Source organism: Gymnogyps californianus, chromosome 1, assembly GCF_018139145.2.
Source record: "Gymnogyps californianus isolate 813 chromosome 1, ASM1813914v2, whole genome shotgun sequence".
Lineage (NCBI taxonomy): Eukaryota > Metazoa > Chordata > Aves > Accipitriformes > Cathartidae > Gymnogyps > Gymnogyps californianus.
This window is the reverse complement of record NC_059471.1, coordinates 152647471-152660256: the sequence shown is the minus strand read 5'-3', so window position 1 is coordinate 152660256 and position 12786 is coordinate 152647471. Positions and strand designations below refer to the sequence as shown.

Sequence of the window (12786 nt, the reverse complement as noted above, 5' to 3'; positions counted from 1 at the left end):
AAATCACGTTCATAATTTATTTTCAAGTTGTACTTGGGTTACCACAAAGCGCAGAAAACGTTACTTGAAAGCGGGGCAAACAGTGACTTCCTTTGGGTCTGGAGGAAGCAGAAAGCGTGTGGAGCAGTGTCTGAGCCACTGTGGTAGAACAGCAGAAGAAGGCATCTGGCATTTCCCTCTCTGACTAAGCAGCTTCTAGTAGCTTCAGCTGTTTTCTGCGTAGATGCCAGCAGCTTCTCTGGGAAGCTGGGACTCAGCTGAGCACGCTGTATTTTTTCCTCTTCCTTGTCTCACGCTGCTGGTCTGGCAGCGATGGCAGTGGCAGCCGTGTCGCAATTCATCCCCTCAGCCTCTCGCCCAGCGGTGGGGCCAGGCTGCTGCTCCGACCTGCCAGCTCGGCTGCATTCGCGTCCCCTCCTGCCCGCTAGCAGCCCTCGGAGCATTTCCACGAGCACATGAATTGCCATGTGGATTTGGCCCCGTAACTGACATCAGTTATCTTTACATGTTAATGTACGAATGTTGCCAAAACTCTCAGAACATGTGTCTGCTGATGGGTCATCTTGGATCAAGAGCTGGTTTGGTGTAGGTAAATGCTGAAGGACATTTGTGTGCATGAAAATTTTTACAGGTATCTTTCCTCTGATATTTTGACATAGCTACTGTCCTAAATATTAAAAATATAACTAAAAATGGAATAATGGAAAAAAAGTCCTGTTTGTTTGACTGTTTAAAAAGAATTAATTCAACTTTGAGATGAAGATTTGAGTCAGGTCTTACCTTATCCATCCAAACACAACTGTTTGTTTTTCTGGAGTATTTGTTTTTGTCTGGGAGTGCACTGAAGTGAAAGTTTTACTTAGCAGAGGCTCAGATTATCTTACAGCTCTGAAGAAAGGAAGCAGTCAACCTTAACTTCAGTATCTTTAAGATTTAGCTGGAAAAGTTTGTCAGAGGGACACAAGGAAGTATCTTTGACTAAATCTCTTCTCACCAACATATTCCTTCCTGCACAGAAACATGAGCTCTGCCGGCCCAGAAGGAAGGAAAAAGATGAGAGAATGTGACGGCTTGATTGATTCTCTTGTGTATTATATTCAAGGAGCTATTGCAGACCACGAGCCTAATGACAAGGTATTCTTTGAGATGAAAGGTCTTTTCCTAGGGGAAATTGCTAAGAGGACTTTTTTTTTTGTTTAGAAACCAATGTTCAGAAACAGTTGTGGTGTAACTGCCAAACTTATTTCCAGGGCTTTTAGAACTGCCACCAAAGATGAAAGTCCAGTAAGAAGCTTTTTGAAGTATTTTTATCCTGCAATCTAAAAGAATAACGTACCTTAGCATTGGGAAAACATTTTCAGAATCACCAGAGAGAACTAGAAACTTCTGTCTTTTTTTAAAAAGTGACATGAAGTCACAGCTTTCAGAGATACTGAAATACCTAAAGAGTCAGATATTACCTTTTTAGTTGTCCCAGGGAGCTAGCTAGCTAGAAGCTTAAAAAATTAAGCTGGTTACTCTCCTGTATATTTAGTGCCATATACACCTTAGGAAATGAAGAACCTAAATCCATTTGGGTGGCAGTGTAATTAAGGAGCTTGCATCATTTAGAATGGGATTCATTTTCCTAAGTTTTTTAGAAGTTATACTTGCTGCCTAAGCCAGTAACTACAAGGACACAGACACCTCCAGAAGCCAGTTCCTCTCATTCTCTTCCTCCCACCACTAACTGCGGATGAACCCTGAACATTGCTTAGACTAGATGCTTGTCTTTTAGCTGGGTGAAGTTGGGTGAGAAGATCAGCCGTCACTTACGAGAAGGTTAGCCACAGCCTGTGAGGCACTTCGAGCATGCCTGCTATAACTTGTGCCGTGTAGTGGTAATTACTGCACATTTATAGCTCTATTCTAGGATCAGTTACTTGAGCTTCTCCATCTCCCTGTATTCAGTGCCATTAGCTTCAGGGAGAATCCAGCACATTACACTTGTGCCAATAGCTCCCTGCTGCATTTTATCTTAAAACCACTCATTCCTTTTTTACTTTCAAGAAAGGAGGAACTGGTAATAAAACTATTTGCCACTAGACTCATCACTCAGAAATTGTAGACCTGATCTTAGCCATGCCCAGAAAGGCACATCTAATTTAAAAAAGCATTCTACCACAGAGAAGTGCTTCCTCCTTAGGAAAGATACAAAGCTTTCCTTTTGCTGACGCTACGGCAAGGTGTGTACGTGATCATCTTTACTCTTAAGCTCTTAAACATTCCTAGGCACACTTCTAGTCTGTGCCAAATAGCACTCGCCCAAACAATTCCCAGGCACAATTCAGGAATTATGATGTCCCAGGACCATTTCCAACAGGCATGCACCCCACTCCAAATGCAAGCCCTGTGTGCCAGTTGGCCTCAGTGTTCAGGAACATCCCAGGGCATGTTTAATTTATCAGTGTAAATGCAGTCTTGTGGATCACTGGCACGAAGACTAGCTCTTCTGTAAGCCATTAGAAGCTCTGCAGTTAGTTGCTGAAGACCCAAAAATGAAAGCTCTTCTCATGTCTATACAAGTCCCTTCAACGCATGCCAAAGCTTTCAAGATTTCTATTCTTTTGTTATTTTAGGCCACAGAGAACTGTGTGTGCATTCTTCACAATCTTTCCTACCAGCTAGAGATAGAGCTCCCTGACAGCTATGCCCAGAGCATATATATGCAAAGAAGAAATATTTCTAGCAATGATAAAACACCGGGCTGTTTTGGAACACGGAGCAGAAAAGTAAAAGAGGTAAAGCACATGTTTAGTTACACCTCATTTTGTTAATCAGTTGTAGCAACTTCCAGAGAATAAGGCTGTGATCTACTTAACAATCTGTTATTGATGTATCTGGTAGTGTGACACTTACGTGCCCCAAAAATGCAAATTTATTGATAGCCTTTCCTAACACTCATTATCTTGTTCAGCTGATGATGATGAAAATGACATAGCAATTCACTGTTTCATTAGTTGAGGAATACTGCCACTCAGTTTCATGCCTTCTGATGGATCTCAGTGGTATCTGTACCATGTACGGCAATTGTGCAAGTGCCCTACCAATGAATGGGCGTTGTGATGGTTTCACCAGTGAAACCAGCAAAAGGTGACTTGCCACTTCCATGACTTGCCGGCTTTTGGGCTATCTCAGGACCTCTTCTTTTGATGCCATGTGGTACAGATCACAAATATTCTGGCAACTGGGAATTGTTGGAGGGAAACCAGGTATTAGGGAGGGCGAAAGTGAAAGAAAAGGATTGATGACCCTTCCCCATCTATTGGTTTTGCTGGAGTGTATTCTGCCTTCTCCCATTCCATCCACAGTACAACTCTAGCTGGCCATTTCTGTTTCTCCTTGGCCTCGGCCCCTAGTGTCAGTTGCTGAGAGATGAGAGGCAGCTTCTCCCATACCTATCTCCTCTTTTTGGATGGAGTGGCCAATATAATTAAATATTGAAATTTTACACGTTGTCATTTGAATTCACAACTTGACAATCTGCAAATAATCTGGTCATAGAGGGTTACAAAACAGTTAGTTTAGCTTGTGATGCATGAAGTCATATAAGGTCACTGTTTCTAAAGGCTTGATCTGTTTACATGTTTAGAAGCAACAGGACACCCCACTACCTGAGGAAAAGAGCAATCCCAGAGGTGTTGAATCGCTCTGGCATTCCACACTGATAAGGATATATCTCTCCTTAATAGCAAAAAGTACCAGAAACTATACCCAGGAAGCATCCCTGGGAGCTCTTCAGAACCTCACAGCTGGCACTGGACCAGTAAGTCAGCTTTTTTCTTTTTCTTGTTGTTTAGTTCTTAATGTGAACGCATAGAGTTGAGAGCTGCAGTGCAACATGCCCACCGCGCTGAGCTCAAATAACTGCTGATGAGTCACTGGCTCACAGACTTGATCAAGGAAATCGAAGAACATTGAAGGGAAAGTCATAACCAGCAGTGCAGCTATTTCTTGCTTGGCAAATATGGGGACTGCTTCTTCTCACTCTGTGTACACCTCCACGTGTGGAATTTGCTAATTCATTGCACAATGAGGGATGCGTAGATGTTAAAAGCACCAAAAAAGTGGTTTTGTGGAACATAATCAGTCCCTTGGGGAGAGGAAGGCTCTGACACAACCACAGATCACTTTTGTGGTGAAGAAACTAATGACCTGTGTCTGAGGAACTGGCCAAAGAGCACATGGGAGAAAGAGGGCTCAAAACTTCTTTTATATCACCTTCCTTTTCTGTTGCAGCTCATATGTAGCTCTGGATTTAAACTATTTTAAACATGCTTAAATTGATGTAGAGAACCTGCTGCGTTTTTTTATGAGGCTATACATTCATGGTAATGACACACTATTGCCACATGCCTTATAACAGATGCCGTTTGCGGTGGCCCGGACTGTTGTTCAGAAGGCAAATGGCCTTCCAAGTATTCGAACTATGCTGCATGTAAGCCACCCGACAGTAAAAAAGACAGCAGTCTCACTGCTCAGGAACTTGTCTCGCAACACCTCTCTGCAAAGTGATATAGGTGAGCAAAGACTAACATTGTCTCTTGGGCTTTCTTTCTCTGCTCTCTCTACTTTAAAGTTTCCTTCTTTAAGAAAAGAAACGCACAAAAAAACTGGTATGTGAGTTTAGTAGATTTTTAGGTCAGATACTTGCAGTCATTACACAGGGTTGAAAATAAAGAGTTTTGCCTAAGAAGGACTCTAACCTCAAGTTTTCTCTAAATTGTGTATTCCTCATCAGATACTTCCATTGATGTTACTTTCAAAAAATACATAATGGAAGTAAAATCTACACAGATTTGGAGAGGGAGTTTTTCTTCTGCTTAAAATAGGGTAAAGGAAGGTGAGTGCCGAGTTCTGTGCTGCCACAGCTACATAATCCTTTGCGAGAAAACATAGAACATCTCTAATTCTTCTAGCAAAGATCATATTTTCTTCTTTTAGACACAAAGCTTTGGAAGCTTGCAGCTCACACAGTCTTCCTGCATAAGTTTTTTGAGAATGGAAGCTAGAAGATGCTATAGAGAAAATAGTTCAGTCTTTTTAAAGGACCTTATTTCTAAAACGTTATAATTATTTTCACATCAGAAGCCATTTCTATTCTGCATATTCTCATTTCAATTTAATGTATTTTTGAAATTTTTTCCTGCTGATAGGATAAAATGAATTCACATCATTTGTTGTCCTTTTCTGTGTTCCCACCAAAGGGGGGAGGGGAACTTACAGGCATACAGCTGGTTCATGGGGCAGATTAACCTCCAGAATTCTGCAGAACAGTCTCCTGGGCACTGTTTAATCCTTAGAGAACATTCCCTATTAATGAAAATATTATAACATGTTGTTGGGCTGATTTCAAAGGGATAATCCACATGGTGTTAAAAACTACAAGTGGTGAATCCCCCAGAAACAGTAGGAATTAAACTGAGGAGAAGTTGAGATTTCATCAGGAAAAACAATTTATGAAAGAATGGGGGAAAGACAGAGTAGCATGAAGCTTTGGAGAAAGGTGCTTCATCTTGCACGTTCAGAGTAATTTTCTTGCTTTACCCATGGTAGAGAGAATTGGAATTTCAGGTGAACCTCTTCTCCATGAAAAGGTGTTCTTTTTGATTGACGGAAGACATGTGTGAATTCAGCTCAAATTCTCAAAATAATTTTGGCCAAAGGAAAACATTTTGAAAGGCATACTGTTTCCTAGATAAAAGTGTCTATATTTATCATGCAAAATGAACCCTGGATATCAAATTGAGATAAATTTAATATAAAACATCTCTAAAAGTAAAATGATTGAAAAGCAGCAGAAAATTTCCTATTTTACTTGAAAAAATAACATTTGTTCTGAACTGACATTTTCAAGATACTCCAAATGTACTTTCTGAAAGTCGCCTTCCTTGATTTACCAATGGAAGAAAAAATGGTCTGTCATGTCTGACATAATTGCTTTGACTGATACTTAGCATAACAGGTGGTTCATTCAGTTTTAAAGGTCCTTTTCTAAATTGCATGTAGTTTAATCTCAATACGCGTGAACCTTGTCAGACACCCATCTAGTGGAATGAACAGAACTCACGGAGAGCAAAGCGCTCTGTCCAAGGGAAACACTGGGTAGGGAGGGGAGAATGGCCCAAAATGCCCCAGACTATTTCCCAGTGCTACTTCTTACAGTGGGAGCCGCTGGCTACGAGCTCTTGCTGACTGCTGTAATTTTCTCCGTCAGCTCTGGTCCACATGGCACAGATCTCACAGCGTACGGTAGGACTCAGCTGCTGTCCAGAGCTTTTGTTTCCTGTTGGGTTGGCTGGTAGGGTCGCATCCAGTGTGGTCAAAGTGATGAGATGTTTCTTGAGTAGGGATGGACTTCAGAATGTGACATTCTTCTTAAATAAATAGCTTACACACTGGCTCAGAAGGTTGAGTATGCGCATCCTCTTATAGCCGACCAGTGACAAGTGCAGCGCTAACAATTGTGCTGTAGTCACCCTTTCTCAGTTTGCTGTACAGCACTATACCCATGATTACCTATAGGACACACAGGGTTCCTCGGGAAGTGGCAGCCTGCTGCTAGCACATGCCTGGTGACCTCACTACAGTACATGAGGTATTAATGTATTGTGTATGAGGCAAAATACACACTGTCCGATTTAGTGCGGACGCAGCTTAACCTAAATTGTGGGGATGTAATGCAGGTATGAAACCATGACTCTATTGTGGGAGCACACAGCACCCTGATAGGTGATAATGGGAGGAATAAGGTCTTGTAGGACCCTTAGATAAATCTGCACCTGTTAGTAATGGAATTGCTTTTCTCTCTTCCAACTTGTAGCTAGAGAAGTTTTGCCTGATTTGGTCTCGATACTTCCCGAGTCTGTCCCGGGGTCTGATATTGTCTGTGAAACCACAGCGTCCATCTGCTACACCTTGTACAATTTGACGCAGAGCAGTTCACACAATGCACGGCTCCTTCTGAGTGCTGATGGCCTGCCGAAGATTATTACCATCAGCATGAATGACAGGTAAGATGGTTGAGAAGCCTTCCCCTCTCCCTTCTCCTTTCCTTGGGGAAAAAAGAAACTGCAACCTCTGCCGCTTGAGGGGGAAAAAAGACTGCATCTCAACGTACAGGACAGCTTAAACAAGTGACTGTGATGTGAATAGAATTGCACATATTGGGAAATACAGAAAAATCTCTTATAACAACTGTGCCATCCACAGCTAAATTTGCCATGTTCCAGTATTTTAAATAACTCCTCAGAAGACAACTGCACAACATTATCTATATTCTGATATATATAGTGGCTGACCATCAGATCTTATCTGTCCCCAAAAAGTTTCTATCTTTCCTGTTCCTTGTAACACAGCCCTGATAATCTTTAGCAGTAAAGCGCAGGGATACATTTTATAGAACTTCTAGAACTGTACTTAAAAATTGTTTATGAAGTGGCATTTTAGATAATACATTTGAAATTCCTTTAATCATTCTTTAATATGTAATCCCATGCAAGCAATATTTACTCAAAAGATAATTAAAGCTTTATGAATATGAATAATTATTCTGTTTGCCTTCCTCTCTTTTTACAAAATGAAAGAGGAAATTCTCAGTAAAGGAGGCCTCATGAGGCTCTGAATAGTTTAAATCCTATCTAACAAACCAGAGATTTTACCTGCTGGAAAGATCCTTTCAAATGCTTGTTATGCTGAGGTGTATTTTCCTCAACTGAAAATAAATAGTATGATAGCTGCTCTAAGATGAAGGCTATGAAGTACTTCATTTCTCCCTAATTTTGAAGAATGAGTGAAGCAGGGATGCATGTTTCATTTGTCTTAGTAGTCAGGACAGCATGAAACATGCTAGAATACCTAAAGAGCAGTAAAACAGCATTTGGGAGGAAAGAGAGACAGAACAAATGCTACGACGTTACATTTGCTGAAGTCTGCACATGCATTGTGATTACGAAGTGGGAATTTAAACATGTTTTATCATTCTTTTTGCAAAATTGCAGTAACATGTTCAGCAAAGCTAGCAGGGCTGCTTCAGTCCTCCTCTACTCCTTGTGGTCACATACCGATCTCCACAGTGCTTACAAAAAGGTAAGATCCGGGTTAGAGCAAAGACATGTAATCTGTCCTTTCTGACCTAGAACCCTCTCATTTGTCCTCTGGGGCCCTTAGCACTTCTGCACTGTTAAGAAACAACCTATGACAGGATTTCAAGTGGTCTCTGAATTTGGTGTTTCTATTACTTGTACATAATCCTGCACAAGTAATGCATGCCCTTAATTTTTGCTCATCTGTGTTCATATTCTCTCCCTCTGTGGTTTTATATCCACTGGCAGAGTTTATGAAAAACGTTGCTGCTGCCTGCCAGAAGTGTCGGATGGTGAGAAGTGGTGGACAGTAGGTGTCCATCCACCACTGACTGAACCAACCTCACACAGAGGGCCTAAGGTGCCAGCAAAAGCAAAGGCAGGGCGAGGCAGCTTCCTGCTTTAAAATGAAAGTAGTTTTGTTCTCCTTGTTGTTTGTATGGTCTGGGAGCCCAGGTGTTAGTTATATTCAGACAAAAAGCTAGGGCCTGGGAAAGGTGTTGGCAAACATTTACTGCCACAGTCAAAATCAAACAAAAAATGACCAGCATGAATCAGCCAACAAACCAGTTTGTTTCTTTCCTTTTGAAGCTCTATGACTGCTTTTTCAACACACAGCTGGGCTGACTTCAACCTACCTACCTTCAACCTGCATTTCAAACTGTTTTCATTCCTTGTTTTCTTGCTGTTCAGAATTTCTGTCACCTAAAATTCCCTATAACCTAAAACTATTCCATTTTTTCAAGCTCTAGCCTTTAGCATTTATTAGTCAGCTTGTTTCTTGTAGATTTTTTGTTGAAATGTGCTCCAAAGAAGTTACTTAGTGTAGTATCCTTTAAGAGTCTTGCATCACACTCAACAGTATACTGCCCCACAAACCAGAAACCTGCATTCAGGAATAAGGGTGCTGTACCCATATAAACTGGATTTTGTTGTCTCTAGTTTTTTGCAACTACATTCCTAACTTTAATGTACAGCAATATCCCTGCATGAATTTTCTGAAGTCACTGGTACTTTGGGTATGCCTATAAGATACATTTGTCGGACCTGAGTTTCAAAAAATGCTGATTACTTGCTGTTCCTGTGCAAATCGGGTCCCTTAGAGATATCGGGTACAGCACTGAAAACTGCAAGCCACCTAATGCCTAGACGTTTTTGAAAAGTCAGTCTAATAAGTAACAGCAATCACTTGATCAAATGAGACTGATAAAATCCTGAGTCATTTTGGCATTGCCCTGTACTCTTTGTTCAGACAGGGTTAATCTCAGCTGACGTTAGTCACCTAAGAGTTAGGAGTCTGTAGAGCTGAGCTAAAAGAACAGGCTCCCCGTACAGTCAGTGGAGAGGGTTAAGCAACTCCAATGATTCATCTCACCTATCTTAGACTGAACGGAGTCACTCGTGGGAGATGCCTGTTCTGTCTCTGTTGACTGTAGAGGACTCTGCCTAGACCCCTACCATGGCTCCATATCTAGCTTTTAGGCAGCTGAACCCACCCCTCCCTTGCAGAATCGGCACTGAAGATAATGAATAATTCTGTTTCTTTCATTCCAAAGGCTGACTTTAAGAAGGCGGATTTCATCAATACCCGGACCACAAAAGCCTATAACTCACTAAAAGACTGAGTCAGAGCATAACACCACTGAAGACAAATGAGATCATATGTCAATTAACATAACTATCTTCACGTGGTTGGTGTTGCCATCATGAACCAGGAAGTATCTCAGAAAAAAGAGGCTGATTTTATGTAAGAGTTGAGTGACCAGAGGGTAGCTGTTTTGTGTTTTTAATCCTAATCACTTTGTTGTCACTGTATATATCAATATAAGAATAACCAAAGATGGATTCTTCAGGACGTCTGAGGTGAAGTTTCATCCAGGTTTACCGCTAGTCAGAGCTTCAGATGACTGCCTTTAGTCTAACAGGCATTTATACAGAGAGGTTTGAAATGCTGATTGGCAGCAAATTCTTTTCAGACTGTTTTATACAGATAGTTTTCTACAGTGGGTAGGCATCAAGTGCACTGCTAAGGACATAGTAGTTTTTCACCCTTTTGTGTCTTCCCACATGCTAAATAAGAATCTCCAGACTCTGTGAGTATACACAAGAAGCTGTTTCACTACCTGCGTTATAAAAGCACCAATGAAGTGAAAATGATTATTTTTGTATTGCTTGTATTCATGTGCTCACTGGTTCTTAAGCCTCTTTCCTTTGAGATTTCAGCAGCAGCAGCAACAAAACTGATTTTACACAGGTCTTATCATCCCTTGCTCCTCTCATTCTCCCTCACATGGCTGTTGGAATTTATAACTGTGTCCAGAAAGGGTTTTAACTAGAACCACTGTGTTTCAGACACTTTGGGCTGAACTTAGACCCATCATTCTTTGCTAGTTGGTGGAAGAGTTATTTGCTGGTGATTCAGTGATTATTTTAACCAAATGGCATTCTCAAAACAATTCTGTTGATAATCTGTGTATAGTAAAGGAAGTGGAGTCTTGCCTTTATTTTTGAGGTAATAGATGCACACACACAAGAGGTTAGGCTCCATGCTGCTTAAGGAATTCATCTCATCCTGCTTCCTATTCTCTTACTTGAAATCATCATCCTCCCTACAGCAATTACATGCAATGTGATAACTGGACTATGTCTGCACATGTGGGAATAGGTAACAGGAGGAGAAAAATTCCTAAGCACCTAAAGGCTGTTCCCATGATATGATCCTCAGAGAGGGAAAAGAAGCGCTAAAAAAACCCATCTGATACCTTTAGTAAGTGAGATTTATCTCAACAAACCAGTAGTTTAAATTGTCCATTAAACCAATAGGAAATTCATATATAAATATATAAAACTCTGTGGATTGGATTATCAGCTGACATGATCTGGCATTACTGTTCTGAAATCAGGGGAGCTAAGCTACATTTATGGCAACCAAGACTTTGGCATATGCATTTACAAGCCTTCCTGCATGAACAGAGCCCGTCCTGTACCCCCATGCTGAACTGCTGGCACAGGAGCTATTGCAGCTGTTCTTACCCAGAAGGGGATGCATAATCCTTCGAGTAGGGACCTCACAGAGGGGATCATCAGGCCTCTTCATTTCAACACTCCTGGCCAAAGGTCTAGCTCCTACCAGAAACTTACAACCAGCGGATTCTGACATTGCACTGTGTCCAAATATATTTCTGGATATCGGGGAGCTAAATTCTGCTGGTAGATGCACATAGTTCTCATAGGCTTCCGAGGAAGTCCCACACGTGCACGCAGAACAGAACATGTCCTGGGGAGGTAGGCAAACAACCCTGCTTTCCCAACACAGATCATTTTCATAGGTCTGTTAGTCCTCCGCATTTGCTTTGAATAACTCAAATCAAATGCGTTCCAGTAAGAGGTTTTAAAAATACTATTTTTTTTTAAGAGGTAGTTTTCAAAATACTCCAGGTCCAAAAACAACACAGGGGAAGGGAACTTACAGCACCACATGTTGAGGAAATTGTTTTTATAATTTTTTAAAATAAGATAGAAAACAGACAATTAAAATCTATTTTTTTCTTCTAACTTGTTAACCCAAGTAACACTGCATATGCCATGAATGAATAGACACCAGGAAACCTGGACAAGTCTACTTTTACTACCCAAAAAGTAGTGGTAGGCAAAATTAATATACAAAGAATAAACCTGAATACAGAGTAGCATGGGATGAAGAACTGCAGTCTAAAGATCAGGAAGGGGGCTTTTAGAAATGCCCAAGCACTGGTTTAGTTCTGTGAAACTCACATGCTATTTAAAAAAAAAAAAAAAATAATGCTGGGCTTTTTTAAATGCCCTACTTAGTATTTCTGTCTCCCAGTAAGATGTCCTTATGAAGGGGATGCAAACTTTTTGGGTTGTTTCTATTGATTGGATGATCTTAACAGTCTTTTCCAACCTAAATGATTCTATGATAGTGTCCCTTTAAAATCAAAGCAGTGTTCAAAAGTCACGAACCTGGCAACAATTGAAAGCTATAAACAGGGATGAGAAACAATGACACACCTTATTACAACTGATCTCCTACTTGTATGCAATCAAAAACATTTCAGCAGGACTCCAAAGAAAGCAAAGAATGTTAGTCAGAGAAATAATAAAGTGTTCTCTCTAATGCAAAAAATCTGTCTTTGGTCTTTGTTGTTATTAGTGAACCTACTTGCTGGGATGCAGCAAATGTATTTTCAAGCCTTAGCCCTTCCTTTAAAAGGGCAAATTCATTTTTAAATTAAATCTACGTACAGAGACTTAGACTTCTCTACAACAGGAGAGTGTTACTGAAGGCAAGCTGTGTCATGGTCCTATTGGCATCAGAGTGCTCCTGCAAGTAATTTGTTTTTACTTACAAGATCTGTTACAGCTTTCTTTGTCCAGTATTGCTGACCTATGAAAGCACCTGGCATCCTCTGTCTTCACCTCTCTTTAACTGGTCTTTGCCAGTAACTTTACCATAGGCCATATCACCACTGGAGATCTCAAACATAATTAGAATCATCCTCACCATAGTCTTGGACTTGGGAAATATAACCTCCCCACTTGGTCTTTTACAGAGAGGAGATTTGAAACCTTGAATTTAAACATACTGGGTAGCGTCCAAAAAGTCTTTGGCTGAACGAGGAGCTGACCTCAGGTCCTCTTA

General features: G+C 40.8%; 1 protein-coding gene across 3 annotated transcripts in view; it reads left to right on the top strand.

Annotated features, from left to right (window-relative positions):
• PKP2 (plakophilin 2) overlaps positions 1-12263 on the top strand; it is a 46349-nt gene extending 34086 nt beyond the window's left edge. For 2 of the 3 annotated variants that reach the window (XM_050906477.1, XM_050906470.1), the window contains 7 exons: positions 1017-1134; positions 2619-2780; positions 3632-3805; positions 4406-4559; positions 6863-7052; positions 8040-8127; positions 9680-12263. In XM_050906477.1, the coding sequence (XP_050762434.1) occupies positions 1017-1134; positions 2619-2780; positions 3632-3805; positions 4406-4559; positions 6863-7052; positions 8040-8127; positions 9680-9748 (955 nt within the window). In that variant the 3' untranslated portion in view covers positions 9749-12263. The remainder of the gene's footprint in view (positions 1-1016; positions 1135-2618; positions 2781-3631; positions 3806-4405; positions 4560-6862; positions 7053-8039; positions 8128-9679) is intronic. The other variant, XM_050906486.1, reaches the window with a different exon arrangement.
• The last annotated feature ends 523 nt before the right edge of the window (positions 12264-12786 follow it).